We start from the raw sequence: 15,199 nt of genomic DNA, 5'->3' as shown, positions 1-15,199 counted from the left end.
CACATGTCACTAAAACTCTAGAAAGTACGGCTGTGCCACACGCCTGTGGCGTCCGATGAAAATAAATGCAGTGGTGACGGCAATTTTACGCAACTTAATGCTTCCATTCACATGATGGGTATCCAATGAAGACGGAATTTTTTTTTATAAAATGAAGTACTATTTGTATCTGTATATTAGGAGTACTAGTTTTGGTACTGGCATTGTCATTTTTGACAAGAGGAATGATTACAAAGACTCATAACTCAATGTACATATTGTATTATGATACAATATTGTAGCATTTTAGACAATCCCTCCCTATATTATACGCAATTAGTGCCAATTAGCATTATGTGATGTAGGAGGATAACAAAGTTAATATCAATTAATATAGTTTTTTATAATTCTACGTTTTTCTAACTATTCATGACACATATATGACAACAAACAAATAAATCTTAGTCCACTTGATTAGTGAAATTTATTTTGAAAAAACTAAAGATGGCTGACTTTTTTTTGCTAATGCAAAAAAACAACTAAAAAAGTTTAAAAAAAAACTTTTTTTAAAAACTTTTTTAAAAGTTTAAACGTAGAGGTTTTTTTTTTTTATAATTCTACGTTTTTCTAACTATTCATGACATATATATGACAACAAATACATAAATCTTAGTCCACTTGATTAGTGAAATCTATTTTGAAAAAACTAAAGATGGCTGACGGTTTTTTTTTGCTAATGCAAAAAACAACAACTAAAAAAGTAAAAAAAAAAGTAAAAAAAAAAAGTTTTTTACTAAAGTAAAGTAAAAAACGTTACTAGCGTGGTAAAGCATTAGCATGTGCTGTCAGGAGATTCTAAAGGCCAATCCTCTGCTCACCCACAGCACTTGGTAAGATGACCAATAACGACAAAGACCCATGTCGATGTAGTCCTTCCAATGACACATTTGTGACATATTGCAGAAACAGAAATGCAGAGATGTAACACAGTAACAGTTAATAGTTCATTCACTTGAAGAAAAGAAACTACTCTGGTCTGTTAGAACCAAAGTCACAAGTGTTTTCCTTATTTTAGCAGATGAACGGTGCGCTGTCAAAATCACATTCTTAACCTCCAGTCTGGAACATTGCATGTTAGTTGCCATGCACTTAATTGTTCTCGCACCAGTTAGCCCAGACGGACTTCCAATTGATTAAGGAAAAAAAAAAAAAAAAAAATCTATAAAAGCTCAACATGTCATACAAAAAGATGCATATAAGACATTTTTTCCTCTTCATTTTTTTTTCTTATGAAAGCTGCTTTGGTAACAACATAGTCACGACATCGCTCAATCTCCTTTACTTAGCCGGGGCGCTGAAGGGGACTCCTTCCCTATCATCTCAATGGCGTATTTTTTTTTTAACATTTTTTTGTTTTTTTTGTTTTAAATTTCTTCCTTTTGCCTCTAAAATCTAGATGAATGGATCTCGTTACACCAGAGTGGGCTGTGTTTGCGTTCCCGCCGTAGAGCTGTCTCCGCATCAGATGCAACGTCTGCTGAGAGCTGTTTGTCATAAAGATGTCCGTGCCGTGAAAGACAGCGCTATCGTACTGAGGGCTGATAGAGTGGAGACCTTGGACGCTGAGCCGACTGCGTTGGGGCCTGAAATGGTGTGGGAGAGAACGAGGCTGTTAGTGCGTTCAAGAAGGGGGAAAAAAACACCAAAACAAAACACAAGACTTTTTGGGCATTTCACTTCGTTAATCGACAATCTCTCTAGCCTGCATCAGCTGAAAGCATTCATTTTCCCAAAAACGCTTGAGAGTTATTACTACTTGAGCAGCGAAATGAGACAAAGTATTCTAAATAAATTGCCTAACTTTTCATGCGACGCTTGCATTACGGTGTCACGTAGATGCCGCGATTACAAAAATGTCTCATGTTTCATTTTTCTCCACTCTCTCGGTTCCTCTCTGAGATGACGAGAGCTAATCTGTTCGGGCAAGGCGGCAGCAGGGGAAGTGGATTATTCAGCTCGGCCACGAGGGAGGAGTCAACTATCTCTCCACTGACCTGGTATCCTTGGGATGGTGATCTGCCTGCTGCTGCTGCCTTCCCCTCCCTCTCCAAACGGCTTTATCTGGATGATGTAATCCTCATCGGTGGGCAGGGCGAGCTCCACGGACGTGGTGTTGGTTTCCATGACGTTGGGGCGGCTGTGTCGATTCTTCTTGTACAGCACCTGAGGACGGAACGGCAGCGAGTCAAGTCAAGAGTCAGCGAGAGAGAAGCAAACAGCCGAAAAAAAAACACAATTACCGAGCAGCCGAGTTCTTACTTTGTAACCGGTGACCTCGGACTCGTTCTCCAGCGCCTTGACCTGCTCCCAGTTCAGTATAATCTTGGAGTTTGATGTGTTCCACATCACTTTAACTGGTGGCTGACTGGGCGCTGAGAGCAGAAAAGCACGTTATTCACCTCGATGAAGATTTGAACGGTGTCATAGAGTGACAGAGAGTCACGATTGGGTCTGATGCTTACGTGGCTTCTTGGTGGTAACGTTGACCGCGGCGCTGGGAGGCCCCGTTCCAGCAGTGTTATAGGCCCTCACCGAGATGTAATACGCGGTGCTGCCTTTCACCCCGCGGATAACGGTAGACGTTTGATTTCCAACAGTCTTTTGCACACTGGCCGTGTCTTCCCTTTCACTTCTACTCCAGTACCTCAGCTGAAAAGGCAGCGGGGCAGAACGGCGGGCCGTGAACGCAGAAAACAAAGACAGACACCTTAAAAGCTTTCTTGTTACACGCTGTCGATGAAGTGCAAACTGGCAACTGGGGGAGATGTGAACTCGACTGGATGAAGGATGTGAATTGGTGCTGCTGTGCGCTCATCAGACATGTGTCATGGTTTTAAAGTTATGTGGTAAAGAGCGAGGTCAAAAATGCATATAAAATATTTTTAAAAAAAAAGGAAAACAAAGAGTAAAAAGAATCCTCAAAAAATCCCCCGGCCATCAACTTCCACTGAGAACAGATTTTCTTTGTCAACCCGCTCGTCAGGGGCTGAAATAGCCGGCTCGCCTGACGGCACAAATATAATTTGTCTTTCCTCACAGTAATGGTTTACTCAGGCCCCGCTCCTCTGTTGACTTTGAGTGGTCAACATTTTAAAAAAACCGCTGGGGACGAAAACGCCGCCTTTTGTTCACATCTTGGATTTCAATAATGAGCGGAATTAAAATGACAAGAACTAACTGAGCGCAAAGCCAGTGTCTGCAACTGCTTTGTTGTGTGGATTAGAAGCTAAACGCTCTATCCCTCGGTGTATTGCATCAGTACGCTAATCAGGGTGGTTACAGTACTTAGGTAAACAACAAGAGAAACACAACTAAACCCACAGGCATGGGACTTAGGCTGGACCATTATGCATGAGGCAAGCTATTATCTCATGTGCCCAAGGTGCATGAGCCTGAAACACTCATCAATAATAAAAAAGAACAAGACTCAACAGCATAAGTTGCCATATGCACGCGCACATTTACATCCAATGGAAGCACACACACACACACACACACACACACACACACACACACACACACACACACACACACACACACACAAGGTATTTCATTGGAGCTCACCTCATAGCCCAGGACTCGTTTTTTGCTGGCATTCCAGGGCAGAGCTTTCCACGAAACTTCAATCTCGGCCGCTGAGAGGCTCTTGGCACGGACCCTGGTGGGAGCTCGGCCAGGCTCTGCAGTTAATACATAAAGACTTAGAAGTAACACCCAGCTTTGATGACCCCCTCAAAGCGCTTTCAAAGCTATTTCTTTCAATCAAACAACAGAGGGACGGAAGTTTGAGGAAGACCGTCTGCAAGCGCTGATAGAAGAATGCTGGCTGCCGGATCACTGCCGCCGCCGCCGCCGTTTAGATCCCGGACGGATCCAGGCATGTACTCAAGCGTTAAACGCGGCAGAGCGAGAGCAAAGCCTCTCCGTCGCATGTTGTTGTTGTGTGTGTGACGTTACAGAAATGACACGCACCTTCCTCAGCGGAGTAGATCGTGGTCACGGGTCCAAACGGCCCCTCCCCCTCGTTGTTGTAGACGCCGACCTTCACGTGGAACGGCGAGAAGGGTTGGATGCTCTCGTTTTTGAAGACGTATTTGGACGCTTCAGCGGACGGCACGGCGGCCTGCATCCACCCCGTGGCTCCGTGGGGTCGAAAAGCCACGACGTAGCCGAAACCAGGTCCATTCTGCAGCTCCTCGGGAACCGGCTGCAAGGGGGGGGGAAAGAAAAATGCAATTGTGCATAAAACTCTCAATTCATCACATCAATTCAAGCGCAATGCATTTTTAAAAAAAAAAAGATTAAAGATTAAAATCAAGATTAAAGACACGGCTTTCACATTTTTGAGGCAACGCTTTGCCTCAAAAATAACATGCTGTGCACACAAGAACTATTACCGGACACATCCATTACACAGTACAGTGCACTCAGCATGATGCCATAAACTCAGCTGTTGTCCAGACTGATAACATGGCTCATACATTTATAGCTGCAGACTTCATTCTGGTGGATAATTCCTCACCACTTCACCCTCGTCCACTAAGAGATACACGCTCACATAAAAAAGCACTTTGCTTTAGGCCGGTTAGATGTCTCAACGCTGGGCCAGTATCAGTATGGACGTGGCTTCATATTTTATATTTATATAAAAACAAATTTATGAGTATTCGTTTTAATATTACATTGTATTATTAATTAAAAGAAATTATTATTATTATTTTTAGTAGGTTATCACATTATGATTCCAGTGAACTCATTTACAAATGGTTCTCAAATTATTTTGATGATTGGAAACAATTTGTGAATGAATGGATTCATACGGTGTGATTGAGTTGTGGTGTCCAACAGGGGTCAATTCTGGGAACCTTGTTCCACATTATGAATGACTTCATCGCTGCATCTTCAATAGTTACATTTCTGCTGATGACATTAGTTTGTTTGTAACACATACATATTTTTACACCCATTTACTTCTAAATAGATACATTCAACTGTTTTTGTGAATAAAAAACCATTATTTGAAAAATCCTATTAATTTAGTTTTCCGTAAGATGTGAAAATCAATTTGGTTATCAAATAGTTTGTTTCTTCAGTTTTGATCTTTCTTTAGTTTTTTACTCATCCCTCACATATTAGTATATCGTTTGGGCTGCAACTTATTCCACCAACCTTGTAGATAAATGTGCTACATTCTCTTATCGAACACTCAGCAGCGCTCTTCTGAGATTTGAACGTTCATTTGATTTCAATACATGTAACAAAATCCACTAATCCACGTTTGTAATTGACATATGTAAGTATTTTGTGTTTATCTCACGTCTTTTTTTTTCTATCTTCAGTTGTGTGTTGTAAAACTGTGTTTCTTGTGTTTGGTCACATGTGCAGCTCACTATACTTTCCCTTTAACGCTGCACAGAAGACTTCTCATTACCTGATGAGCAGATTGCGGTGGGGTTAAACCCATTTGACATAAATGACACAGGGACCCATCCCTCAGAATAAAAAGCAAAAATCTCAGCCTCACTACAGGTAACGCATTAAACCTGTAAGCACAAGTCAAAATTAAAAATGCAACGCTGCACCCCTGCTTTGTATTTCCAAAGGAAAATGCCTCAGGAAATTTCAGAGCTGAGGCAAAATTGCGGCTTTTGTTAAAGCAGAAGTTAGACTTCAATTGAACTCTTGCATATTGAAACATCAACACTGATTCTGTAAAACGGTTCACAGCGGGGGCTGATGATTTTGAGCAGCCGGAATAAATATAAGCTTTTGGAGCTGGACTGATACGCACAGGCTTTGCAAGACAGAAAGAGAAAGAAAGAGAGAGAGAGACAGAAAGGGAAAAAAAAAAACAATTTGAAAATAAGTTGGGACTTGGAAGGAACCATTGAGCTTAATTATCTTATTGAAACCTCAAAAGCATTTGTCTCTCCCCTAGGGTGACAGCAGCAGTTATTGCCTCTCTGTTCTTAAAAATGAAATGCCATACATTAAGCCGTTCAGCTGTTATTAATGAAACACAGGCCCAGATCCACAGAGAATAATGACGTCTGGCTCCCTCCTCCGTGGGTGGGGTGAGGGGGGGTCCAGAGCGAGGCTCGCTTACCTCCCATGTGATGACTAATTCGGAGCGACTGCCACCGCCTCCACTCACATTAGCTGGTGTGACCTTCGGAGCTGGAGAGGAAGAAGACAGATCAGCTTTAGCCCTGTTGACTTCACACGACGCCGAGGAGGAACATGTAATCATTTTCCACGTCGCTAGTCCCAAGCGGCAGAGAGAGGCAACTTTTTGCCCCGGTTGAACTTCAACATCTACAAATCCAGTGAGACAGAACTGACCACAAAGTTCACTATGACAGTGATACGCTTGCCAAGAGTTAGATGAAAAGATTGATGCCACTTATACGTGCATTGAGCTGCAGCTAGGAGACTAAATAGCTAGTGTTGCGCTGTCATGAGTTCCCAAATGTGGGGGAATGTTATTATTATTATTTTGAGTTTATTATAGCTTCTGTTCTTAGTCAAGCTAGCTTTTTCCAGTCTTTATGCTAAGCTAAGCTAAGCACCTCAGCTGTATCTTCATACATAAGACACACATGAGGGTAGTATTGATCTCATCAGCTGACTCTTAGTTGTTGAACTCTTCCTTTAAGAGAGTAAAGGAATCAATCGACCTTGCTTTGGAAGGGAAGAACAAACGGTAATAAGGGAAGTGTGTTTTTTGTGATCATGTGGTACATACAGGTCCCCTTTGTCCTTGCTTGTTTGGACGGCTTGCTGGGCTCGCCGGTCCCGATGGTGTTGCTTGCCAGGACCCGGAACTCATACTCCACCCAAGGGCTCAGTTCTATTACTGTAGCTGTCAGCCGGTGGCCCCCCACCACCTCGGGAACTGGTATAAAACACACAATGCCCCCTTCAGTCTCAAACAACTTTGTGTGTGTGTGTGTGTGTGTGTGTGTGTGTGTGTGTGTGTGTGTGTTTTTCACTGTTTGTGTGTGTGTGTGTGTGTGTGTCAGCTTAGCATCAGCAGCAGAATGACCTCCAGGCTGACACACATGGTAGGAGTCCACCACAGGTACATAGGACGGTCGTAATCCCTCACAAGGACACATAGTGCACACACTTACTCCAAAAAAACATGACGACAACAACAACAACAGAAGAATCTCATAAGAGGAAACACACTGACTGTTAACTTTCTAATCAGGGGACATTTCTCTAGTAAGACGTGTAATATGGCACTATGTGTGTGTGTGTGTGTGTGTGTGTGTGTGTGTGTGTGTGTGTGTGTGTGTGTGTTCTTGTGTTGCACTGGAAATGACAAAAAAAGTCATTTTCTTCTGTAGACAGAGGAGCTCCGTCTACCTGCAAGGTCATAATGTAGTTATGTTTCAAACATACGATCCTGATGTGGTAAATCAATGAGGCCAGGAAAACTATCTCTTCGATCAAAGTGCCCTTAATTTTACAAAAATATCAATAATACAAGGTATACAGTACGCGATAAATGCACATTACACCAATCAAGCGTGGATGCTGAGCCCCATTTAAGAGGATGTTGGAGGGGGGGGGGGGGGAATTACGCCTGGCGCTATCACTTAACCACACTATCAAATTGCAGCAACGGCAACAAGCTCCATCATCGGGGATGAGATCCACGTTTCAGGATTCCCGGGAGTCCAATAAAAAAATATGGCGGTCAACGGTCATGCTACAATAGCGTATACCATTTGGGGCCGGGTGTAAAAATTACATCTCCAATATCCTCACAGGCGAGGCGGAATGAAGAGCGGACCCCCTCCATGTGATTGGAGGAGGCCACGGCTGGTTGGAGAGAGCTTACCTGTGGTGACAGCCTGCCACCCGAGGGAAAACGGTGTCCTGGCCTGGATGGTGTATGCCGTAATTGGACTGTGATTATCGGGACCGGGCCTCCAGGACGGAGAGGCTGTGGTATCAGTGATTTCTTCTACATGGATGCTGGTGGGGGGCCCCGGGGGACCTGATAGATGGCATAGCCAGGCAGCAAAGAGGGTAGAGAGATAAGAGAGACAGACGGGGGAAGGAGGAAGAGAAGCAGGGGGAGGGAGGGGGGGGGGGGGGGGGGGGGGGGATGTAAATCAGGGGAGGAGATGGGAAGATGGCGGAGAGAGTGGCGGTGGTTTTAGCACCTGCAGCTACTGCAGCGAAGTCAGTGAAACCTTTGGGAGCTATTTGGTATAATTAGACAGTAAATTTCCTTTAAGCCTCGGAGAGAGAAATTTCTGTGCGCCTCCCTTTTTCATTCTATCGGCGAGGCACAACTAGTCAGAATAAACACTAATCACTAACAAGCTCCCTTCCTTCCTTCCTCAGCAGTGGGTGAATGATAAATGATTTAGCTGTTTTCAAAAAAAACAAAACCCACTGGTAATCTGGTCAGTGGTCATTTCCAAATTGAGGCATGTTCATTGTCGGTGAAAGGTGAACGTCCGTGGCTCACCTCTGACAACCAAGTCGGCGGCGATGGAAATGCTGTCCACCTTCGTTTGCACGGCGCACGTGTACTTCCCCGCGTGCCTCAGCTGGATGTTTCGAATCATAATGTCTCCTGCCGAATGCTGCTGTCATTCACCACGTGCACGATCACACACACACACACACACACACACACACACACACACACACACACACACACACACACACACACACACACACACACACATGCACAAAGAGTCCCATAAGCAACACGGTAAGCCTCCAGCTATTGTAATTCAAGAACAATACCGACTTTCCCCGGGCCACATGGGAACAAAACCAGCTGAACGGAAAGCTTATTCTCATGTATGTGTATCTTGAAAAATAAATCCATAATTCCCCGTGCAGCCTTCCCTTCCATATCCTAAAAAAAGGCCACAGGAAACACACCTCTCTATATTGAGCACACGCCATGCCTTTCTTTTACCACTATAATTACAGAGAATGTGCTCGCTCAAATAGCTTGATTTTGCCGCAGCAGTTTCAGTTAAGGAGCAGCCTAATGGCTGGCCTGACAGTTAGTTCTTTAAGGGAGCCTTTTATTCCATCTCTAATTGCAATCCCACACTCCTTCATTATCATTTCATCAGAGCAAAGCAGGTTGTGTAATAAATTGGACACGCGGAAGGCCGTGGCACAATGGCAGTGAGAATTCTTTGGAGTGTCTGGTAGCTTAATCAAAGTAAGTGCAGATGTGAAGCAATGCATTAGAGAGAGTGTAAATTATGGTATAAGAAGGAACTAAATCATAGAGGAAACAGGAAAGACAACTCGGTGCTGGATTCTCTACGCCTGCAGTTTTTTGAAGGGAAAAAAAATAAGCCTGCGTAAAAAACACACGCTGAGATGTGAGCTGCGAACCTCTTACAGTGTACAGCGGCTGACTGAGACCGGTTGCAGGGTGTGTATGTAAATTTCATTTTTAAAATAAACCACAGGCAGCAATTTTCTTGCCCATAAATAATACACTTGATACAAACATTCCCTCTGCACTGCGGCTGAATTTATTATGACCCTTGGTAAAATAGAGAAAAGGTACAATATTGATGTACCAATGAATCTTCACAGTCACCTCTTGACCTTTAGTCAATGGGATCTCTGAAGGGACTGGAGAATAAATCAGTCTTTTATGTGGCAAAAGGGCACAGTCACACTAATGAAAAGAGCATTCTTCAACACACCACAATACGGTTTGATTCTTGATTATTGTATTGAATTGTGTATACTAAAAAAAACGTGGTGTAAAAACTGGGCCTCTGAACGACGTCATCGTTGAGGTTTTGGCACAAATCGCAAAAGTAACGCGTGGAAAATGCTCAATATCTAAAGAAGTAAACCTGTCAGCAGTTTGCATGCAGTTTGCTGGTCAGAGACCCTGATTTTAATAATAATTTTTTTTGCAAATTTTGCAAATTTAGCTGGTGGACTCTCCACCAGCTAAATTTGCAAAATTTGCAAAATTTGCAAAATTTCTATATTTCGGTGACCATTTAAAGTTTCTGCGTGGGACTTGGTGACAGCTGATAGAGGTGCAGACTGATGGCTTCAGATGGAATCTGCATCACATCATTACGCTTATAATATTTCACAGGGGGAAAAAAAAAAATCAGTTGTGCAGAGTGTCTTTTCGTGACGTTTTGAACACAAATACTAATTTGTGTATTGACACAGCAGCAGATATCTAATGAGGTTTAACACTTACGTACCATATCTGGCATAAATCTAGCATATAGTTACTTTTGTTTTGTTACGCTAATATTACTTTTACCTTGTAATGTTAACGTTACTTTAAGTTTGTTATGGTAACGCTATTTGTATTTTGCCATTCTAAAGCTACTTTTACAGTGTTATGCTAACATTACTTTATTTTGATATGCTAACACTACTTTTATGTAGTTATGCCAATGTTATTTTTTGTAATATGCTAATGTCACTTTAATGTTTTTATGCAAATGTTACTTTTATTTTGTTATGCTAATGTACTTTTTGTTTATACCAACGTCACTTTTATTTTGTTATACTATTGTTGTTTTTTAGGAAATTGCTTCATTTCTAAAGAGAGAAAATGTCCATTCACTGCATTAGCTATCGTGACATTGTGGCAACTTGTTTTTTAAAATACCTTGCTGCAACGCTCACATCCTCAACTGGTTTGTAAATTGGAAACCTGTAGCTCTAACAGCAAACCTGCCCAAAAAAAAAAACATTAGAGATTGTGGACTTACGCCTCCCACTTTTTCAAAGAATCCCCCGTGGCTCCCGAAGTGGATGAGCTGCTCGTTGAAGAACCAGGTGAACTTGAGCTCCAGGGACGGGTCGTGGCTCACCTGACAGGGCAGGACCACGCTCTCCCCCACCGTGATGTCCAGCGTGGACGGCAGGGTGGTGATGGCGGTCGGCTCTGAAAATCACATGCCGCGTACGTTTGATCAAAACACACTTTTCTGCCCCCCTCTTTTATTTATTTATTTTTTATACAGGCATTACAATTCAGCACGGGAAGTGGCTTTGCGAAAAGGAAAAAAAAAAGCCGAGTCCTTCCATCATCCTTATGGATATGTCAGACTCAGTTAATAGAAGGATATATGGGACAGAGCACACAGCAAACTAGGGCGCACGGCTACAATAACTGGTATTAGTCGGCCTGAGCTCGTCTCTGTGGGGACTCAGAGACGTGTCTCTCCTGCATCCTGAGAAGCCTCCGTCTGATACCGACAGCTCAGCCTGGAACCACCCCCCTCCTCTCTCTCTCTCTCTCTCTCTCTCGATCGGCCCCCGAAATTCCCAATACGCACCTCTAGGAAAACAGTAAACAGCAGCAAGGCACTTCTTTCAATCGTCGCTGCTCTCTTTTCAAGCCTGCGGTGCATTATAATGGCACCGCCAGGGAATAAGGCGAGCGTCCCTTATCTGCACTCGTGTGTGAGCCGGCGGAGGAGGAAGGTGGAAGGACATGAGAGAGGCGAGATGAGTGGGAGAGGCTTTTGTTCTCAGAGTGCACAACACCTGTCTCCCTCTTGGGGGTGCTGTGATTACTTGGTTGAAAATTGCCACTCTGAGCACACAGACTAAATTAACCATGGCAAATGATCCCTGGACAGGCATAGATTCATGTAGAAAGTGCCGGCAGTGCAGTCTTCATCCAGAGTGAATTCGATACCTCCATTGTATTGGGCCCCCTCCACGACACACACACACACACACACACACACACACACACACACACACACACACACACACACACACACACACACACACACACACACACACACACACACACACACACACACACACACACTCACCACTACCGCCTCGCACCCCCGATGTGATTTATCCAGCCGTTTTCTGATATCAGGCCTAGAATGCTATCAGCTGCTAGGTTTTGTCATATACACAATGAAGGTGTGTCTGAGAGCCCCAGTCCTCTATTGCCGGGGCTAAATGGCGAGCGGTGGCGGTGCAGTAAAAACCGTGGTAATAACACACAGGAGGTATTCAAGGGGGCTACTCTGTGTGTGCTGGCGTGTTTTCTAAAGGCCGACTACACCTTGTAGAACAAGTGCAGGAAGGAAATAGAAAACCTAAAGGCTAAGAAACACACCTCTCTGTGTTGCAGTGGGTTTTTATGACGATACTCTGCAGGATGTGAGGAGGAGGAAATAGGAGGAAAGAAAAGGATCAGGGAGGATCTATCGGGAAATACTTTGATCCACGATAAAAAGAAAAAATATGTACTCTGCAACATGGAAACATACTGTAAACGTGTTATTTCTCCAGCAGGATTGTTGTATTTGCCACTTTCCTAACATGTCTTCAGGGATCGACCCGTGACGACAATGGGAATATGCTCCCTTATTACCCTCCTCTGTCATCATTTGTGACAGATTATATGGACAACCAAGGTTGGTTACACAACCACACACCGGGCTCTTGAGTATAATTTGATTGATTTCCGACTTGTATAATGCCTTGTTACCTGCTGCCACCGTAAACGAGGGGATGGTAACCCACTCACTTAACGGGGTCAATTTAGAGACGAGATAGTGCCGAGACAGGCCGGGTGGCACCGAGGGGGAAGTGCTGCCGAGGCGGGTCAAACCGCTTCCCCACGTTCTCCCCACAGTCACCTGTTGTTCCACGTCACAGTGTTTAACATGAATAATCGACCGTGAATGAATTAAACTTGTCGGAACCAATGTGTGTCATGTGACGTGAATAAACAAGTGTTCAAGGTGAACGTTTAGTCGGCCAAGAAACTCCATTGAAAAAGATTTAAAGTATGCGTTTGTTATTGGTTGTAACATTTGTGATTGATACTTATGTTTATTTTGACTTTTATGGCTAAGAAGAAAAGAACTATCCATAGAAAAAAGGTTTTAAACAATATGATTTGCCATTGAGGAGGTCTTTTAAAAAGTTTTTAGTTTTGATTTTAAGTGGCTGCATTTCATCACATTTCATAAAGATTACCTCACTGTGTTCTTCAAACAAAGTCCTATTGTTCACCTGAAAATGAAAAAAAAAGAAAGATCTCTTTTCTTCTATCTAAATGACAAAGTTTGGCGGGCAAAACCAATTTATAAACATGCACATATGATTTTGTTTTTGGCGAGACGCTACTGATAATATTAGAGAAGGGGTCTTTTTCAGGCCAAGGACCCCCAAACTGATAGAGAGATGGAGCAGGGACCCCCTATATATATATTGTATAAAATTGTGTTTTATATTAAACTGGGCCTAGTGCCATGTATAAACATACCTTGTTATTGTGCATTCAATACTAAGCTATTCAAATAATGCACAGGTTCATATATTCATGTTTTTATTTTAAACATGTGCAACTAGTGCCATATATAAACATACCTGTCAGCTGATACCAATGTCAATATCAACATTGTCTGTCAATTGCATGTTAATCATGCATACAAGCTATTCAAATTGACGTTTTCATTTTAAACATAAATGTGGAAACGAAAGTGAGTGATGTCCTATTAGTACTACGGCCATGCATAAACATACCTGTTATCTTGCATACAAAAATGGACTATTGAAATAATGGACAGATTCATGTTTGGGAAAAAAAATAATAACATTTTTTTAAAAAAACGTCTAATCAACCAAAAGTTTCACGGACCCCCTGCAGTACCTCCACGGACCCCGTTGGGGTCTTCCAAAACTTTTCCAAAATCTAGCACTTACTTACGCTCTATACTGAATGTATATTCGTTACACATGCTGCTTTTGCTTTTTAACGATCGTAACAGTGAATAAAGACCGACCCGGCTTTACAGGAACAGCTTTGTTCTGTAATTTCAATGTCTTCTGTCCTGATCTCCAGGTGGTGGTTCACTTTTACACTGTGATCTGTAGACTTTAGCTTTTCAACCATCAGTTTTGACATCCTGGATATATCCTTCTGACACTTCTGATGCTTCTCCCTAAAATATTTTTTGGGGTTTTATCAGAAAGTTAGATATTTATTTAGGGAGTGCAGTTAGTGACAGTGTGGGCTCCATGGTAGCTCTGACAGCTTGACAGAGTAGCAGCGGGGGGGGAAATAGGAAATGATTAGGAATTAACAGTCTTGTAAAATAAAGCCTTCCTAAAAAAGGAAGGACTTGGTCTCCAGCGTCAAAATGAGACGTTTTGAGAAGATAGAGCTGCGTTGTATGAGGTCTGATAGAGGTTTTAAGATGAAGACCCCCAACATTGCTTAAACGAATGACACAGATGAATATCGTATTATTCAAGCAACATCAAGTTGGATTACTAACCCTACACGACAACAAGGCGATGGAACTGAGGGAGGCCAAAACAGATGACTTACAGACACTGGCTCACAGTGGGAACACTCAGAGAAGCAGCTCAAACATATAGTTGAGCCAGCAGTAAGCAAATGACTCCATGCTCCTCTCTGACAGTTTCCCCAGTCTTCAGCCATCATGAATAATGCTCACACTCCTCTCTGCGCCCCCCCCCCCCCCCCCCCCCCCCCTCCCCCCTCCCCCCTGTGGAGATTCCCTCCTAGCTTTAATGGTCTAAAGCTGTAATGTGTAAGAGCGTATTCTCCTTGAGTGTATAGACACTGTAGTTTTCCACACATGGTGAGTGATGTGAGCTTGAATAATGCATAGAGGACGGCGTCGAGGAGGCACGGGGGCCGCGTGATCCAAGGATTTTTTTTTTTTTAAACAAATTTTTACCACGGAAGAGATTCACCCCAACCCTGGAAGTCCTTCAAACTGAGATTCACGCAGATGTTGCGGAGGCACAAGCTTATAGAGGACAATGTCTTTCAATTGGCGGGTCACTGGCCTCTTCTAAAACGGTCAACACATCGGGCTGAAGTTCACGTCATTTATTTGAAGGTAAATCCCCGTAACATGGATCCTGACGAAGCCCTTCAATCCACAGTGTATCTGGTCATTCTGGGACTAAAGTGCGGTGACCTACATGAAAAGAAAATCGGTCCATCCCCAGTTTTTCTACCTTTTGCTTTTCATATCAACAAAGCACAGAGGGCTTTCATCAACACAGCGCGGACACCTCCTACGCGCTTCTTTGAACGCCACTTATTTTTACAAAGCTCAAATCAAAAAGGTCTTTGAAGGACGAACTTCAATTGCGATAAAAAGCC

The 15,199-nt window shown here is 43.1% G+C and overlaps 1 protein-coding gene across 2 annotated transcripts in view; it reads right to left on the bottom strand.

Annotated features, from left to right (window-relative positions):
- Nucleotides 1-491: 491 nt before the first annotated feature.
- The window catches only part of LOC137880566 (contactin-4-like), a 139,328-nt gene continuing 124,620 nt past the window's right edge, over nucleotides 492-15,199 (bottom strand). The window contains exons 13-23 of one of the 2 annotated variants that reach the window (XM_068721978.1): nucleotides 10,788-10,963; nucleotides 8,528-8,648; nucleotides 7,889-8,047; nucleotides 6,785-6,934; nucleotides 6,146-6,216; nucleotides 4,012-4,246; nucleotides 3,604-3,719; nucleotides 2,502-2,688; nucleotides 2,299-2,411; nucleotides 2,034-2,202; nucleotides 492-1,622 (exon numbers count right to left, since the gene is read on the bottom strand). In XM_068721978.1, the coding sequence (XP_068578079.1) occupies nucleotides 1,531-1,622; nucleotides 2,034-2,202; nucleotides 2,299-2,411; nucleotides 2,502-2,688; nucleotides 3,604-3,719; nucleotides 4,012-4,246; nucleotides 6,146-6,216; nucleotides 6,785-6,934; nucleotides 7,889-8,047; nucleotides 8,528-8,648; nucleotides 10,788-10,963 (1,589 nt within the window). In that variant the 3' untranslated portion in view covers nucleotides 492-1,530. The remainder of the gene's footprint in view (nucleotides 1,623-2,033; nucleotides 2,203-2,298; nucleotides 2,412-2,501; nucleotides 2,689-3,603; nucleotides 3,720-4,011; nucleotides 4,247-6,145; nucleotides 6,217-6,784; nucleotides 6,935-7,888; nucleotides 8,048-8,527; nucleotides 8,649-10,787; nucleotides 10,964-15,199) is intronic. The other variant, XM_068721979.1, reaches the window with a different exon arrangement.

This window comes from Cebidichthys violaceus, unplaced genomic scaffold (genome assembly GCF_023349555.1).
Source record: "Cebidichthys violaceus isolate CVI_PGR_0920_01 unplaced genomic scaffold, fCebVio1.0.p SCAF_29, whole genome shotgun sequence".
Lineage (NCBI taxonomy): Eukaryota > Metazoa > Chordata > Actinopteri > Perciformes > Stichaeidae > Cebidichthys > Cebidichthys violaceus.
The sequence above is the reverse complement of the archived record's forward strand: the minus strand, read 5'-3'. Positions and strand labels throughout refer to the sequence as shown.